We start from the raw sequence: 16,043 nt of genomic DNA on the forward strand, positions 1-16,043 counted from the left end.
AGTTTTATGACATTAAAGTTCTTTGTCGAGATACTTTGCAGTCTGTTGTTGCAGGAATGGATTATATGGGCACCTGTCCATATTAATATATGTGTAGACTTTGAGGCAGTTTCATAAAATGAAGTAATGTGGAGTATTAAATGTATTTTTAGAGGCCCATGGAACTATATATCCCTTTGCATTCATGTTCCTGGTCCTCCTGAAAATTGAATAGTAGACAAGTAAACATGTATTGTACTTTTCACATCAAGGCCAGGTCTTGATTGATTTGATATTGATCTCTAATGTTAAAATATTCCCTTTCATTCATCTTTTCAATCTTGTTGTGTGGATGTATAACCTTCCAAATATGGACATTTTTTAATTTTACAAAATGTGAATGAGAGGTTACAGTTCTGAAGTATTTCAGAGTAGCAGCCGTGTTAGTCTGTATCCGCAAAAAGAAAGGAGTACTTGTGACACCTTAGAGACTAACACATTTATTTGAGCATAAGCTTTCGTGGGCTACAGCCCACTTCTTCGGATGTAAAATTTTTTTATTTGGCTTGTTTTTTCCAGGCAGATGGGGACTGACAAGAGAAGGAAAATATCTTGCTCATTAAATATATGACCAGATTTATGAATAGGTGTAATTTGTAATAGTACACATCAGCTGTACTATATTGATTTAATACTACATGTTTCAAATCTGCCTCTGATGAAATAAGTTTCATTGGAAACTACTGATTGGCTGCTTGGAGAAGGATGAAAACAAGAGACTGTAAAGAGGAACAGTGTCCTAATGTAAAGTGTAACTACACTGGAAAATAATATATTTCAAATGCTGAATGTTGGCCTATCAAACTGTCACATGATATATGAATTCATTGCTGATTCTGTATCTTAATAAATATATTTAATTCTGATTCTTTGCCATGCAAGTAAGAAAAAAATCAATAAATCTTTCAAGCTGTTTTCTTTGTAAAGAATAATTTAGGAGCTTGGTATTGGGTTATTTACTAACTTTTAATTTCTGATGAAATTAAATATGATGGGCTAAATCAATAAAGAAAGTAGTTTGGTTTCAGTCTAATGTAATACGAAAAGGAATTTGTCACCCTGTCAGATTACTAGATAGTTAACCATAATCCCTTGATGATAAAAACTGAAAGCAAAAATCCCAAAAAGTAACAAGCCACAAAGTATTTTTCCCAAAAGTACAATAAATATTCAAAGAATGTTACTTTCATGACATTGTCATATTGCTTGTTTCTGTTTGGGTGGAGGTATACTGTCCAGAAAAACAAAATCTGTTGTCCGAGTCGACCAACATTAATTCTTGACAGAATTCTGCAGAGATGAGGTTATTTGCCTGCACAAACATCTGTTATAAAAAACAACAGATTCTTGTTTAAATTACCTCATATTAAAATTATTTGAAATTGTTTGTTAAATATGCAGTTATTACAACTAATAAACTATGATGCTTCATTATTTAGACATCACAGCTGTAGGCGGATTGTAAGAGTATTTCTTTACTAATTTAGCTCAACATTTTAAAATTTAACAGGAATATGATGTTCGTTGACTTCTTGCTTGTACTGTAATATTTGTCATTTCTAAAACGAACTTCTCAGTTTCATTTCAACATTTATTGTACAGCTCTCAATTTGGGCATGAACTCATCTTCCATTAATATTGTTTCTTAATTAAAAAATGAACTAATAGTTTGACATTATCGTGGATTTCTGTTCAAGAGACCCAGAGCTCTACAATGGCATACTACTTGGAAATGAAGAAAAAGGAATTTAACAGAATTGTGTAGGTGTGAAACTTGAATAGGGTTTGCCCTCGCTGGTGTAATCAAGCCCTCATTTACCTGAATGCTAAAACTAATGAAAGTTTTGAAGGGACAATATTTAGAATATAAAAATAAAGTGTTTAAGGTAGTATTATGTCTCCCCAAATATTATTTTGCTGTTAATCTCATTCCAGTTGAATGTTGTTATAGTTTAAAGAGGGCAGCTTCAAGAACATTAAAAACTGGAGAAATATATTAGGAAGAATTGGGCTGTGTTACAGGACTTGAAACTGGTAGTGAGGATCTGATAGTTTAGCAATGAAAGAACAGTCCTTCAATCAGCAAGTTTTTCTACTCTATTTAATTTTTGTGGTTTTTGAGTGTTTTTGTTATAATGAGGAGAGCAAAAATAAGAAAAAAATAGAACAGCCCCGCCACCCACCATCTGGATTTCAGGCTTTCACTTCTCAACGGCCTTCACTATTAGGGTACGTCCACACTACAGCCTAAAATCGATATTATTAAAATCGATTTTATAATACAGGGTTTATGAAATCGATTTTACGCGTCCACACTAGGGCACCTTACATCGGTGGTGTGCGTCCATGGTCCCTGGCGTCCATCGATTTCAGGAGCGTTGCACTGTGGGTACCTATCCCACAGTTCCTGCAGTGTTCCCTGACCCTTGGAATTATGGGTTACTACCCCAGTGCCTGATGGGGCAAAAATCACTGTCGTGGGTGGTTCTGGGTACAGCCTCACCCCCTCCCTTCCTGAAAGCAGCAGACAGCCATTTCGCGCATTTTTTACTGGGTGAAGTGAGCAAACGCCATTTTACAGCAAGCATGGATCCTGGTCTGATCAGTACCTTGATTGTGGACGTTGTAAACAGTTCACACATTCTCGTGCTGTCTATGCTGAACCATGAGCAGGAAATGCAGGAGAGGATGCTGCAGCGACGGCAGCGCGGCGACGAGACTGATGAGGACTTGGAGAACGAGTTCTCCGAAACCGCGGGCCCCCGCGCTTTGGAGCTCCTGATGGTAATGGGGGAGGTTCTAACCATTCCTCGCCAAATTTGGACCCGGGAAACAAGCACAGACTGGTGGGACCGCATAGTTTTGCAGGTGTGGGACGATTCGCAGTGGCTGCGGAACTTTCGCATGCGTAAGAGCACTTTCTTTGAACTTTGTGACTTGCTTTCCCCTGTCCTGAAACGCCATAATACCAGGATGAGAGCAGCCCTCACAGTGGAGAAGCGAGTGGCAATAGCCCTCTGGAAGCTTGCAACGCCAGACAGCTACCGGTCAGTCAGGAATCAATTTGGAGTGGGCAAATCTACTGTGGGGGCTGCTGTGGTGGAATTAGCCAAAGCAATCATTAAGCTGCTGCTACGAAAGGTTGTGACTCTGGGAAACGTGCAGGTCATAGTGGATGGCTTTGCTGCAATGGGATTCCCTAACTGTGGGGGGGCCATAGATGGAACCCATATCCCTATCTTGGCACCGGAGCACCAGGGCACCCAGTACATAAACCGCAAGGGGTACTTTTCAATGGTGCTGCAAGCACTGGTGGATCACAAGGGACGTTTCACCAACATCCACGTGGGATGGCCAGGAAGGGTTCATGATGCTCGTGTCTTCAGAAGCACTACTCTGTTTAAACGGCTGCAGCAAGGGACTTACTTCCCAGACCAGAAAATTACAGTTGGAGATGTTGAAATGCCTGTTGTTATCCTGGGGGACCCAACCTACCCCTTGATGCCATGGCTCATGAAGCCATACACAGGCAGCCTGGACAGTGGTCAGGCGTTGTTTAACTACAGGCTGAGCAAATGCAGAATGGTGGTAGAATGTGCATTTGGCCGTCTTAAGGCGCGCTGGAGAAGTTTACTTACTCGCTCAGACCTCAGCCAAACCAATGTCCCCTTTGTTATTGCTGCTTGCTGTGTGCTCCACAATCTCTGTGAGAGTAAGGGGGAGACCTTTATGGCGGGGTGGGAGACTGAGGCAAATCACCTGGCCGCTGATTACGCGCAGCCAGACACCAGGGCAATTAGAAGAGCACACCAGGAAGCGGTGCGCATCAGAGAAGCCTTGAAAACGAGTTTCATCATGGGCCAGGGTACGGTGTGACTGCTGTGTTTCTTTCCCCTTCATGAACCACCCCCACCCCCGTATTGACTCCTGCTGCTGCAAGCAAGCTTCCCTCCACCCTTCCATAACAGCTTGCTTATGGAAATAAAGTTACTATCTGTAGAAAACATTGTATTCTTTATTAAAAGTCAGTCCCTGTAAGCAACCCACCCTCCCTCTTGCTTTTAAAAGCATGTGATTAAAAATACATAAGTAGGGGTTTTTGGAGGAGGATGGGAGGGAGGGAGGGAGGGAAGACAAAGGCAATTAAGGAAGCCTTGAAAACGAGTTTCATCATGGGCCAGGGTACGATGTGACTGCTGTGTTTCTTTCCCCTTCATGAACCTCCCCCCCCCATGTATTGACTCCTGCTGCTGCAAGCAAGCTTCCCTCCACCCTTCCATAACAGCTTGCTTATGGAAATAAAGTTACTATCTGTAAACAACCCACCCTCCCACTGCCTTTGAATAGCATGTCCTTACAAGAAGAGTAAAAGAAATGAAAAGGTACGCCGGGAGTGGTTTGGGAGGAGTATAGGAGGGAAGAAAAATGCCATTAAGGGCATTTCAATGTAATGACAGCCTTTTGGTTGGACAGTCCACAGGGGTGGAGTGGGCAGGTGCAGAAAGCCTTCCCCCATGCGTTCTTACACGTCTGAGTGTGGAAGATATGGGACATGGTGAGTACTGAGGGAGGTTAAACATGGGCTGGAGTGGCACTCTGTGACCCCGCAGCTCTTCCAGCAGACTTCGGAGGATGTCAGTCTGATCGCGCAGCAGCTCCAGCGTTGCTGCCCGCCACCGCTGATCTTCCTGCCTACACCTCTGATCTTCCTGCCGCCACATCTCATCTCGAGCGTCCCTCCTGTCCTCATGTTCACTGGCAGCGTCCCTGTACTTTGCGACCACGTTTTTCCACTCCCCCAGATGAGCTCTTTCACTGCAGGTTACTGCCATTATTTCTGTGAACATCTCCTCCCGTGTCCTCTTCTTCCTCAGCCTCCTTATCTGACCTATCCTTCGGACTGGAGTAGGGAGGCTTGAAAAATGTGCAGCTGCATGTGTGAGGGAAAAGAGTGATAGAAGGATCATAAGAGATACATTTCACAGAACAATGGTTATACTCTTTCACAGTGAACTACACTATTCACCATACGTAGCACATGTCACTTCACTACAAGGTCGCCTTTGGATTCTTTTAGTATTTAGTGCTTGCGGCTGTGGTGTCAGAGATCAACACAGACGCAGGTCAGGGGATTACTAATAAGCTTGCTGGCGGACATGGTAAGTCTAATTGCAGTGAACCGTGCAACCTCTTTTATTACCCTGTACCCCTGGCTATTAACAGGTAACATTCATGCTTGGCAGCCAAACTGCTAAAAAGCTAATCTTTTGCTTCTTTTCTTATGCCATCAGAAAGGTTAAGCACTAGAGGAAAATTGTGAATGGTTTCCCCCCCCCCCACTCTGCATGTCTGCTGTACAGGCAGGTCACTTTACCGCCTCCCCCCTCCACCCTCTACCTTGGCAATTAGCAGCGATAATTCCTGCTACCCAAATGCTAAAAAGGTCAGCGCCATTAGAGACACCTCCCCGTAGGAATGTGCAGGTTTTTACCATCCCCCACATGGCTAACTGCTAGGAAAGGTTTTTTATTAAAGGAGCAGGAAAGCAGAAACGCAGGAATGGTTTAATAAAGTACATTACTTTTTAACTTGTGACCATGAACGATATCGCTCTCCTGAGGATAACAGAAAGAGAAAAAGAAATTATGCTTCTTGAATGCCAGCAATCCGCGGGGCCATACGCAACTAGGCTTTGTCATACAATGATACCCGATTACGTGCTCCAGGCATGGCGTGGTAAAGTTTCGTACCATGGTGGACGGAATAAGGCTGCCCTGCCCAGAAACCTTCTGCAAAGGCTATTTGGATACCTCCAGGAGTGCTTCATAGAGATGTCCCTGGAGGATTTCCGCTCCATCCCCAGACATGTTAACAGACTTTTCCAGTAACTTTACTGCCAGCTACTGCATGCAAGCCCTCATGGCAAATCAGTCATTAAAAAACGGTTGCTTTTAAACTATGGTTTTTATTTAAAAAAGTACACTCACCAGAGGTCGCTTCCACGGCTTCATTGTCTGTGCTAGTGGCTTGAGAGGGCTGGGAGGGTACTTCTGTCAGGGTGAGGAAAAGATCCTGGCTGTTGGGGGGAATGGAGTGCTGTGTGGTCTCTGCCATCTCGTCCTCCTCCTGTTCCTCTTCCACATCTTTGCTGTCCGCAGAATCATTAGCAGTGGCTGAGATTACTACCCCCACCTCTGAATCCACAGACAAGGGGGGGCTTGTTGTGGCGCAGTTACCTAAAATTGCGTGAAGCTCCGCGTAGAAGCGGCATGTTTTTGGGCCAGATCCGGATCTGCCATTTGCTGCTTTGGTCTTCTGGTACGCTTGTCTGAGCTCTTTCACTTTAACTCTGCACTGCACCGAGTCTCTGCTATGGCCTCTCTGCCTCATGGCATTAGAAATCTTTTCAAAAGTTTTCTCATTTCGTCTACTGGAACGCAGTTCTGATAGCACAGAATCTTCTCCCCATACAGCTATCAGATCCAATAACTCCTGTGTGTTCCACGCTGGAGCTCTTTTCCTATTCTCAGGAGACTGCATTGTTACCTGTGCTGCTGAGAGCTCCACGCTGGCCAAACAGGAAATGCAATTCAAAAGTTCCCGGGGCTTTTCCTGTGTACCTGGCCAGCAGTAGAGTTCCTTACTGTCCAGAACGGCCACTGGTGCACTCTGGGATACCTCCCGGAGGCCATTAACTTTGATTTCCATCCACACTACCCCAAAATCGATTTTGTAAAATCGATTTTAGGGTTACTCCTTTCGTTTAGCTGGAGTACAGAAATCGATTTTAAGACCCCTTAAAATCGATTTTAAGTGCCTTGTAGTGTAGACGGTTACAGAGTTAAATCGATTTAACGCTGTTTAAATCGATTTAACGCTCTAGTGTGGACCTGGCCCCATTAAGTAGAAGTTTTATCGTCTCTTGTATCCTCTAACTTTTATATTACACCACCCTGTAAACTTGAGTGAAGCCTAAACAGGAATCCATGATGGCTGTGGAATCCTTTAAGGAAGAGGAGAGCAGGAGGAGACCTGTGGGAAAGACTCACCAGAGAGGCCAGTGGCTGCAGTGTGATTGGCAGAGCACCTTGAGTCAGGGGGAAGTGGAAACCTGGACCCTTGAAACACAAGTGAATTGGAGGCCCCAAGAGGGACAGGTTTGATCCTGAATGGTCAAAGGAGATTGCTTCATAAATCGATATAACATGACCTGATATAGCACAAATTTGGATATAATGCGGTAAAGCAGCGCTCCAGGGGGACGGGGCTCCACTCTCTGACGGATCAGAGCAAGTTCGATATAACGCAGTTTCACCTATAACGCAGTAAGATTTTTTGGCTCGCGAGCACAGTGTTATATCAGGGTAGAGGTGTACTCCATTGATTAGATCCCAAGAAGGGGGAATGTTTCTTTGAGTACTTTAGGCTGTAACTTAGTTATTGGGAGATTAAGGAGGGAACTGAGGGCAGGGTGCCTGCAGGGCAATACCATGCCACAAGGAGGCATGTTCCGGAATGGCGCCCTGCAACAACAGCCCATAATATTTTTGACAAAGATGCATAATGTATTTTGGATTTCTTGAATACAAATCCTTCTGTATGTAAGTTAAAGAGTAAGCATTTCAAACGTGGTTAAAAGTATTGTGGCTTTTTTCATGTGGGATCTCAATGAACACATTGGCCTTTGAAATGATAATTCTTTGCAGTCTCCCTTATATGAAGTAACTATAGTCAGCAAACTAGGTCAGTAAAGTCAAGCTAAAGATGTCTGTGTGTTGTGATGTGGTCTTGGTAATTCTGGCTGATTAGAAATACACTAGTAGTTGTAGCATTATAGCCTTCTCATTATTCCTCTCTTCCAAAGAGGGCTGAGCAATAATTTTAAAGAAATGTGGTTTCAATTTGTTTTGAATCAGCTTTTGTTGTTTTTTTCTGTTATGTTTTATGGTACTGTGGTTCACAAACACATATAATTCAGAATATTTCTAAAAAAGGAACATCAGTTGCATAAATATGTATTTATAGTTATATACAATGCCATTGCTTAAAAAGTTAAGTACTATTGCAGCACTGAACACTGGATTTTGCTGGTTCCTGTGGTTATCTTTTGATTGGTGCTTTCAAAACAGTGTTGGTGAGATTTTAGCTGTGGTTTGTATACAATAAAATTATGTGTGTGTGTGTGTGTCTGTTGGTGTTTAATATTTCTTTTCCTGTCTTGTGGGTCACAGAAGTTCTTGTGCAGTAGAAACAATGCTGTCAACATCTTTTATAGCTATACCTGGTAAGATATTTTATAGCTTCCACAATATTTTAGTTTGGATATATTTTTTCTGCAGTAAACTGTTCTTCCACTATGACTAACAATCTTCTAATCTTTAAATATGGAACGTGACTCTGTTATTGGCTTTGAGTATAGTTAGAGTTGTAAGCAGATGGTAAAGAACAAAGTATTTTTTTTATTTTAAAAAACACAAGAAAAAATGAGTTACAAAGTTATTTCTGAGACAGTCTAAGGAATGTTAATGTAAACTCCTCATATTTGGTTCCATTTTATGTCAGATTCATATCTATATTTTACTATATCCTCTTTGAAACCTGGCAGTACTCCCCCCCCCTTTTTTTAAATGGGTTGGATATACAACTTAGTGAGCACTTTTAAAACACATTTTTATTCTTCCTTTTCTCTTCTTTGGAGATAAAATTAAAACCAGATGTGTAATTCAAATAATTATGGATTAAACAGCCAGAGTAACTCAAATCTCAAAGAATCTACATATCTGCTTAAACAACTGCACAAGTAGCATGGTGATTGATAGTGATATAAGTGTGTCACAATATCTTTTGTGAAGAGTAGAAGTACTATATGCAGCTGAATCTTGGATACAGTCTGTAGTTTTGATGCACAGCCATTTTTTTTACCATATCCAATTCACCAGTCCTGGTACTGCTGGGGATTCCAGTCCACAGCTGATATGACAGAGGCAGGTCATTAGATACTTGTATCTTATACAGTCAGATTTCTAGCCTATAGAGGCAAGGGACACCTCAGCTTACTTCCAGTTCACTACTTCTACAGCTTTGCTGCTGCAGCAGTGCATGCCACTTCTCTCTCTTTCTGTCTCAGGCCTTTTGCCAGGCCCCTTTTCTTCTCCCATTTCTGGACCCATGATGATTTGTACTTCTCTAAGTGCCCTCATACTGTTTCCTTACCTGACTGTTCTGCAGAGTGCTGATCTTTATTGAGTATAAAAGTGTGTCTTCCTGACACTTACAGCACTTACTTTTTGTACATAGAACAAATTTTCTGTGAATTTACAAGTAAATCCATTAATTAGCTTATGAGTTAAAATTAATTTTATAATGGGTCCTTCAAGAAATCTTCAAAAACATTTCACATCTGGCATCAGAACTGTTTTGGTCCTTGATGATCTTAATAACAGACTGTTCAAACTTACAGAGATTTTATGCAAACGATAAATTTCTCTCTGTGTGTATTTATTTATTTTAGAATTAATAGTCATTTTTTGCCTTTTAATCTTAACGGAAAGTTTCTGCAGCAGAGGTGGAAGAATAATGTTCTGCCACAGAGAATACTGTTATGGGTTAGAAATAACTGCCACCTAATATCAAGGATAAATATAAAGAAGACACTGCAAAGAAGTGTCTGAAACAATAACAGTAGCACCCAAAACACAAGCATGTGAAAAAGCTTGAGTAAAAGCCATATACCCTTTAGAACAAATGGTTTCAAATGCAGGGGCTAGAGCTTGGATTGGTGGAACTGGGTTTGTCTGTGTATGTATGAGAAAAGGAGTAGAAAGAGGCAGAAGGTGCAGAAAATCGAATATGATTTTAACAATCAGTTAAATCCAGTCTCGGGCCGGAACACCTTAATAGTAACCCTGGGGTTACTGTATTTTATAACAGACTTAGTTAGAGGATCTAATTGTGTATGTATATGAAATTTGTCTCAAATATCAAAGGTCAATATGGAATTCCAAGTATTTTAACTCCCCTGTATTATTGTAATTGTATCTATAGAGTGCTCATATATTACAGAAACACTCCATAAAGATTGTCTCCATTGGATGACAGGTTGTATTTAATATTCTGAACCTTCAGAATAGTTGTGCAAAGACTTTGCCTCATTGAAAATAGTCGTCTTGGCTCATAAACCTGTACTTTTAGGTGGGATATTTTTATGAAACTGTTCCGAGTTTTAATGTTTCAGATTGGCTTGGAGATCCCTCAGTATGCACTGTTATCTCTGAACAGTCAAATCACAATACCAATCATTTTCTTTCCCTGACTGTAGTATAACATTTTTCATTTAAAGCGTTACAAGGTATGTCTATGCTGCAATAAAACACTCATGGATGGCCCATGTCCCCTGCCTCATGCTCATGGGACTCAGGCTACGGGACTATAAAATCTCAATGTAACTGTCCGTGCTCGAGCTGGAAGTGGGGAAGGTCACTGACATGGGCCAGACATGGGTGTTTTATTGCAGTGTAGACCCACAATGGCTGAAAGTAACAGCTGACTAGAGCACGTAGAACTCGTGTCTATAGTTTGATTTCGTGTGGTAATGAGCATTAAGAGAAAACGAGGGGTAATTAATGATATGTTTACAGGTCTCTGTGTAAATAACTGTAAGCATTCACAGGAATTGTTACTTAATTGAGAAGAATGGAAGGTAGCATATTTGGGAGATAAGCAAGAGTTGGAATGAGCTAGATGATTTGTGGTGAATCAGTACAGATTTTCATTCGTTTTACTCTGCAAACAGACACCATATATCTATGAAAATTTTACAGGAACTAATTTGCTGTACCCACTGTGTAAATTTTACTGATGAAGCCTTTATTTTCCACTCAGATCTTTGTGTGTGGTTCACTGAGCCCCTTTTGCAAATCAAACAATTGAATATACTGGAGGCCTGATCTTGAGAAATTTTGAAGTACCCTTAATTCTTGATTAATGTAGTTTAGTTCTTCTAGAAGTACACACGTTTTTGTTAGTGCAGGGGTAGCTGCCAATAAGACGCTAAGAGGGAACACTGGGCCTTGTGACGCACGTGAGCCTTGTATTGTTTGTTACAGCTATTTAAAACTGGGAGCTTTAGTAGCAGGTCGTGCATTTGTTCCTAATTATGGAGCCTACAGGAAACCACATATAGGGCTTCCTTTCTCTTAGGGTACGTCTACATTGAAGTGTAAACTCAGGGTTCAAACTCAGGCTCAAGCATAACTCCCAATTCCGTCTACACACAAATGGTGCTTACCGAGGGTTTAGTCCCAGGGACCTCGTGGAAGTGGAGGGTGGGAGTCTGAGTCCAGTCAGGACCTGGGATTCAAGCCCTATTGCTTCGCAGCATAGAGGCAGCGTAGAGACAGCCCCAATGGATTCATGCTCTGGGAGTCTGCTATAAGCATTCCACAGTCCACTTTGTACTGAGAATAAAGGGTTAGAGTGACCACATTTTGGGAGCGTGCTAGGAAGTCTGGGATATAGGTGGTTGGACTCGTGCCTACATAATGTAATGTAGGTTCTGGAGCCTCAGTTTGTGTTCCAGTGTCCAACAGTTCCTAACCTGGGGTTACAAATGAGTGTATATACTCAAGCCCTAAGTTAACAAACCCAGGGTCTGCTAACGTGAGTTCTCCTGGGATGACATTGCAGTGTAGACATACCCTTAGGCACAGCAGCAAATAGGAGAGATGCAGGATAAAGGGAGAGCTTGAGAGGGGCCTCTCTGCACCACCAGGTAGAAAACCTGAGAGGGCGACTCATGTAAGGAGCAGGAACCAGCTGGGAGGAAGCGTCAGCTGGGGAGTCCTTTGATGCTCTGGAAGGAAGACTGTAAGGAATGTGACTAGTGGTCATGAAGGCTACTAAAGGGGAAAGGTGTGTCCTCTGCCTACCTACTTGGTGGAAGCTAGAAAAGCCTCAGGTGATTAGTATTTTGAGTTTATTGGATCCTGGCTTTCATCTTCTGTTGTTTCAATAAAACCAACCCTGTAAATAAGAGTCTTTGGGAGTTTAATTCTGTCTTCCTACTAGAATTGAGCATTCCCAATTACTTTCTCCCTCCTTGTTTCTTTCAAACAGACAAAAACCAAGTGTCAATGGAAATAGAAGGACTGAATGAGGGGAGGATCCAGATCTCTCAGACGTACTGGATTTTGTAGGTACTGTCGTGGAAATGATCACCACCCTGTTGAGTTGATCAGACAGCCTGAGGCTCCTTTATTGATTAATCAGAGAATACATGCATATGCACGGAGAGACAGATCCCCTAGCAAGGGGCAAGTCGCTCTGCCTTACAGCAGTGATACCTGTGCTTTTAAAGTTTAAAACCGCAAATTACCATATGAGCTTATACATCCGTCAATGCCTTATTTGGCTAATACATGACATCTGCTAAAACATTTGTTGAAAACAATTGCTATTAATACATTATACCTCAGCTAATATTGCAAGCCTTTTCCTTTTCACTTCCTTATAAAATGATTTTCTTAATTGTCAGGACTTTAACACCTGTTTTTTTCCCCTACTTGCGGTTTTAACTGTTACATATTGCTTAAGCCTGTGTTCAAAAATACATATTGTTGGTACTTTTGTTAAGTCATTATGAGTTAGTTATGCCTGCACAAGTAATTTAATGAACTATAATGAACTAAAGCTGTTAGCACATCTTGTCAGTAATAGACTGGTTATTTCCTTCTTTTAAGCAACATTATTTATAGTCTGTGTATCATAAAATCAGAGAGTTAGCCTCAGGCTTGTTAGTAATGATCATTTTCTTATTTTCTATATGTTAGTATGATTGGGGCCTGTGGTCTTGATATAATCATTAGCAGCTTGATCAAGACCAGGCTTTGTAGCATGGGGTTCATTTTCTTTATCAGTACTTCTGCATTTTGCGTGAATGAGGCATCCGAAAAAGTGGGCTGTAGCCCATGAAAGCTTGTGCTCAAATAAATGTGTTAGTCTCTAAGGTGCCACAAGTACTCCTGTTCTTTTTGCGGATAAAGACTAACACGGCTGCTACTCTGAAACTGGACAGGTAGGCAGTGTAATGCACACAATATTATAGGCAGAGCTGGCAGCACAGCCTCTTGTTAAGGTTGTGTAACACTTCCCATTATACAACCCTGTTTTTAGTTGCTTATCACTGTGCAAACTTTACCTTTGGGCTGAAATTTTCCATGCTGTACGTCCCTTAAAGGATGAATTTCTTTGGAAAACTGTACTGCTATTTCTGACAAAGCTAGGGAAAAAACTCATTGTTTTGCACATATTAAAAAAAAAAGGGTTACGTTTTCTTTGAAAAGCTCTAGTGGCTTTGGAACAGGGGCTTGAAATTTGGCAGCGATGGCTTTTGTGTCAAGCATATGCCCTTTGCCATACCCATGAAACTCTGCCCAAATTTAGTCAAGCTATAAGCCTTTGAAAAATCACAGAGCGCACATGCTAAATAGATTGTAGCAGGTAAATTCCCTGAAGATTCCTTTTGTACTTGGGTATGCTCTAGCCTGGGGCTGAGCAGTGTTTTCCCTGCAGTTGGAGCTCTGGGCTGCTGCACGCTGTGCTGGGTCCAGCCATCTAAACTGAAAGCAGGGAGCCTGCCTTTCCTGTGCTTGCAATGACTCCCCTGCTTCTCTCAAGCATCCTGGAGGAGGAGGCTGCCTGATTTGAATGTAGAGGGGACAAGACTTGGACCTGTGAGTGGGGTGGGGATTAGCGTGGGATAAGTAGAATAGAAGGGAATGGGGATGTGGAAACTGGGATTTAGAGGCTGGCAGGTGAGGAGAGAAGGAAACTAGGATTGGAAATTATGGTTAGGGTTGGTGGAGCCTGAAACAGGGTGGGCAAAGAAATTGGGAGAGGAGATTGGGACTTGGAGCAGGGGAGGGAAATAGGATGAGAGAGGCTGGCGGCCAGTAGGTTGGAGAAAAACTGAGAATGGTTGTAGAGACTGGGACTGGCGGGACAAAGAGCCTGGGACTGAGCAGCAGTGTGGTGAGTGGAAGGAAAGGTGAGGGGGCAGGGAGACAGATCCATTGAGGAGCCAGGTGCGGGGGAGAACTTGGGTGGGGAGTACTAAAATTGCCCAAGAGATTGGGAACGGGCAGTGGTTCCAGGGGAGGGCATAGGCACTGACTTCCCCTCTTTTCCCAGGCACTTGACCCCCAGCTCCGCCCCCATTCCACCCCTTCCCTGAGGCCCCGCCTCTTCGCACCCTTTCCCTGCCCTCATTCCAACCCCTTCCCCAAAGTCCCCGCTCCAACTGCGCCCCCTCACTGCCAATATTCCAACTTCCCAAAATCCCAGCCCTGCCTCTTCCCCGCCTCCTCCCAGAGCATGCTGATGCTGTTGTTTGGCGGTGGCCGGGTGGGAAATACTGGGAGGTAGGTGGAGGAGCAGGAACACGGCACACTCGGGAGGAGGTGGGGCAGAGGGTGAGGGGAGCTTGGCTACCAGTGGGTGCAGCCCCAGAGTACCCACAGAGTCAGCACCTATGGGGGAGGCGAGAAAAGGATGTGGAGGAAGGGAGACAGATCTGATGAGGAGGCAAGAGGAGGGGAGCTGGGACTAACTGTGCAAGGACACTGTTACTGGAAGTGGAGGACAGGAAACTGCGACTGAGATTAGAAGTCTGAGAATATGGAGATCAGGACAGGCTATGTGGGAAAAATCTGCCAATCTGACTTGGAGGAAAATTCCTTTCCAACCTAAATGTCTATTGGTTAGACCCTGAGCATGTTGGCAAGACCCACCAGCCAAATACTTGGGAAAGAATTCCCTGTAGTAACTCAGAGCACTCTCCTTCTAGTATTCTATCTCTAACCATTGGAGAAATTTGCTAATAGCAGTCATGGATTGGCCATATTTCACGAAAGGCAATTTTATCATACCATCACCTCTATAGACTTATCACGCTCAGTGATGAAATAGGTTAGGATTTTTGCCCCCACTGCTCCGCTTGGAAGGCTGTTCCAGAACATCAGTCCTCCGATGGTTAGAAACTAGGGCTGTCAATTAATTGCAGTTAACTCACGCGATTAACAAAAAAAAAATCATGATTAAAAAATTAATCATGATTAATCGCTGCTTTAATCACACTGTTACACAATAGAATACTAATTGAAATTTATTAAATAAAATATTTTGGATGTTTTTCTACTTTTTCAAATATATTGATTTCAGTTACAACATAGAACACGAAGTGTACAATGCTCACTTTATATTAGTATTTTAGTATACATATTTGCACTGTAAAATGTTATATGAAAGAAATAGTATTTTTCAGTTCACCTCATATGAGTACTATAATGCATTCTCTTTATCCTGAAAGTGAAACTTACAAATGTAGATTTTTTGTTATATAACTGTACTCAGAACCAAAACAATGTAAAACTTTAGAACCTACAAGTCCACTCAGTCCTACTTCTTGTTCAGCAAGTCATTAAGACAAACAAGTTTGTTTACATTTATGGGAGATAATACTGGCCATTTCTTATTTACAATGTCACCTGAAAGTGAGAACTGGTATTTGCATGATACTTTTGTAGATGGCATTGCAAGGTATTTATGTGCCAGATGTGCTATACATTCATATGCCTCTTCATGCTTTGGCCACAATTCGAGAGGACATGCTTCCATGCCGAAGACACTCGTTAAAAAAATGTGTTAATTAAGTTGGTGACTGAACTCCTTGGGGAAGAATTGTATGTCTCCTGCTCTATTTTACCCGCATTCTGCCATATATTTCATATTATAGCAATCTCAGATGATGACCCAGCACATGTTCTTTGTTTTAAGAACACTTTCACTGCAGATTTGACAAGCACAAAGTTACTAAGGTGAAATTTCTAAAGATAGCTAAAGCACTTGGCCCAAGGTTTAAGAATCTGAAATGTCTTCCAAAATCTGAGAGGGATGTGGTGTGGAGCATGCTTTCAGAAGTCTTAAAAGAGCAACACTCTACAAAACCC

At 42.2% G+C, this 16,043-nt stretch overlaps 2 protein-coding genes across 6 annotated transcripts in view; one reads left to right on the forward strand and one right to left on the reverse strand.

The window, feature by feature from the left end:
- TANC2 (tetratricopeptide repeat, ankyrin repeat and coiled-coil containing 2) overlaps positions 1 to 16,043 on the forward strand; it is a 628,479-nt gene that overhangs the window by 185,196 nt on the left and 427,240 nt on the right. The window lies entirely within an intron of this gene.
- LOC127040610 (uncharacterized) lies at positions 3,553 to 6,675 on the reverse strand. The gene is made up of 2 exons (XM_050934978.1): positions 6,027 to 6,675; positions 3,553 to 4,969 (listed from the first exon to the last, which is right to left on the reverse strand). The coding sequence occupies exons 1-2, from the start codon at positions 6,577 to 6,579 to the stop codon at positions 4,482 to 4,484; spliced, it is 1,041 nt and encodes a 346-aa protein (XP_050790935.1). The 5' UTR covers positions 6,580 to 6,675; the 3' UTR covers positions 3,553 to 4,481.

Source organism: Gopherus flavomarginatus, chromosome 25, assembly GCF_025201925.1.
Source record: "Gopherus flavomarginatus isolate rGopFla2 chromosome 25, rGopFla2.mat.asm, whole genome shotgun sequence".
Lineage (NCBI taxonomy): Eukaryota > Metazoa > Chordata > Testudines > Testudinidae > Gopherus > Gopherus flavomarginatus.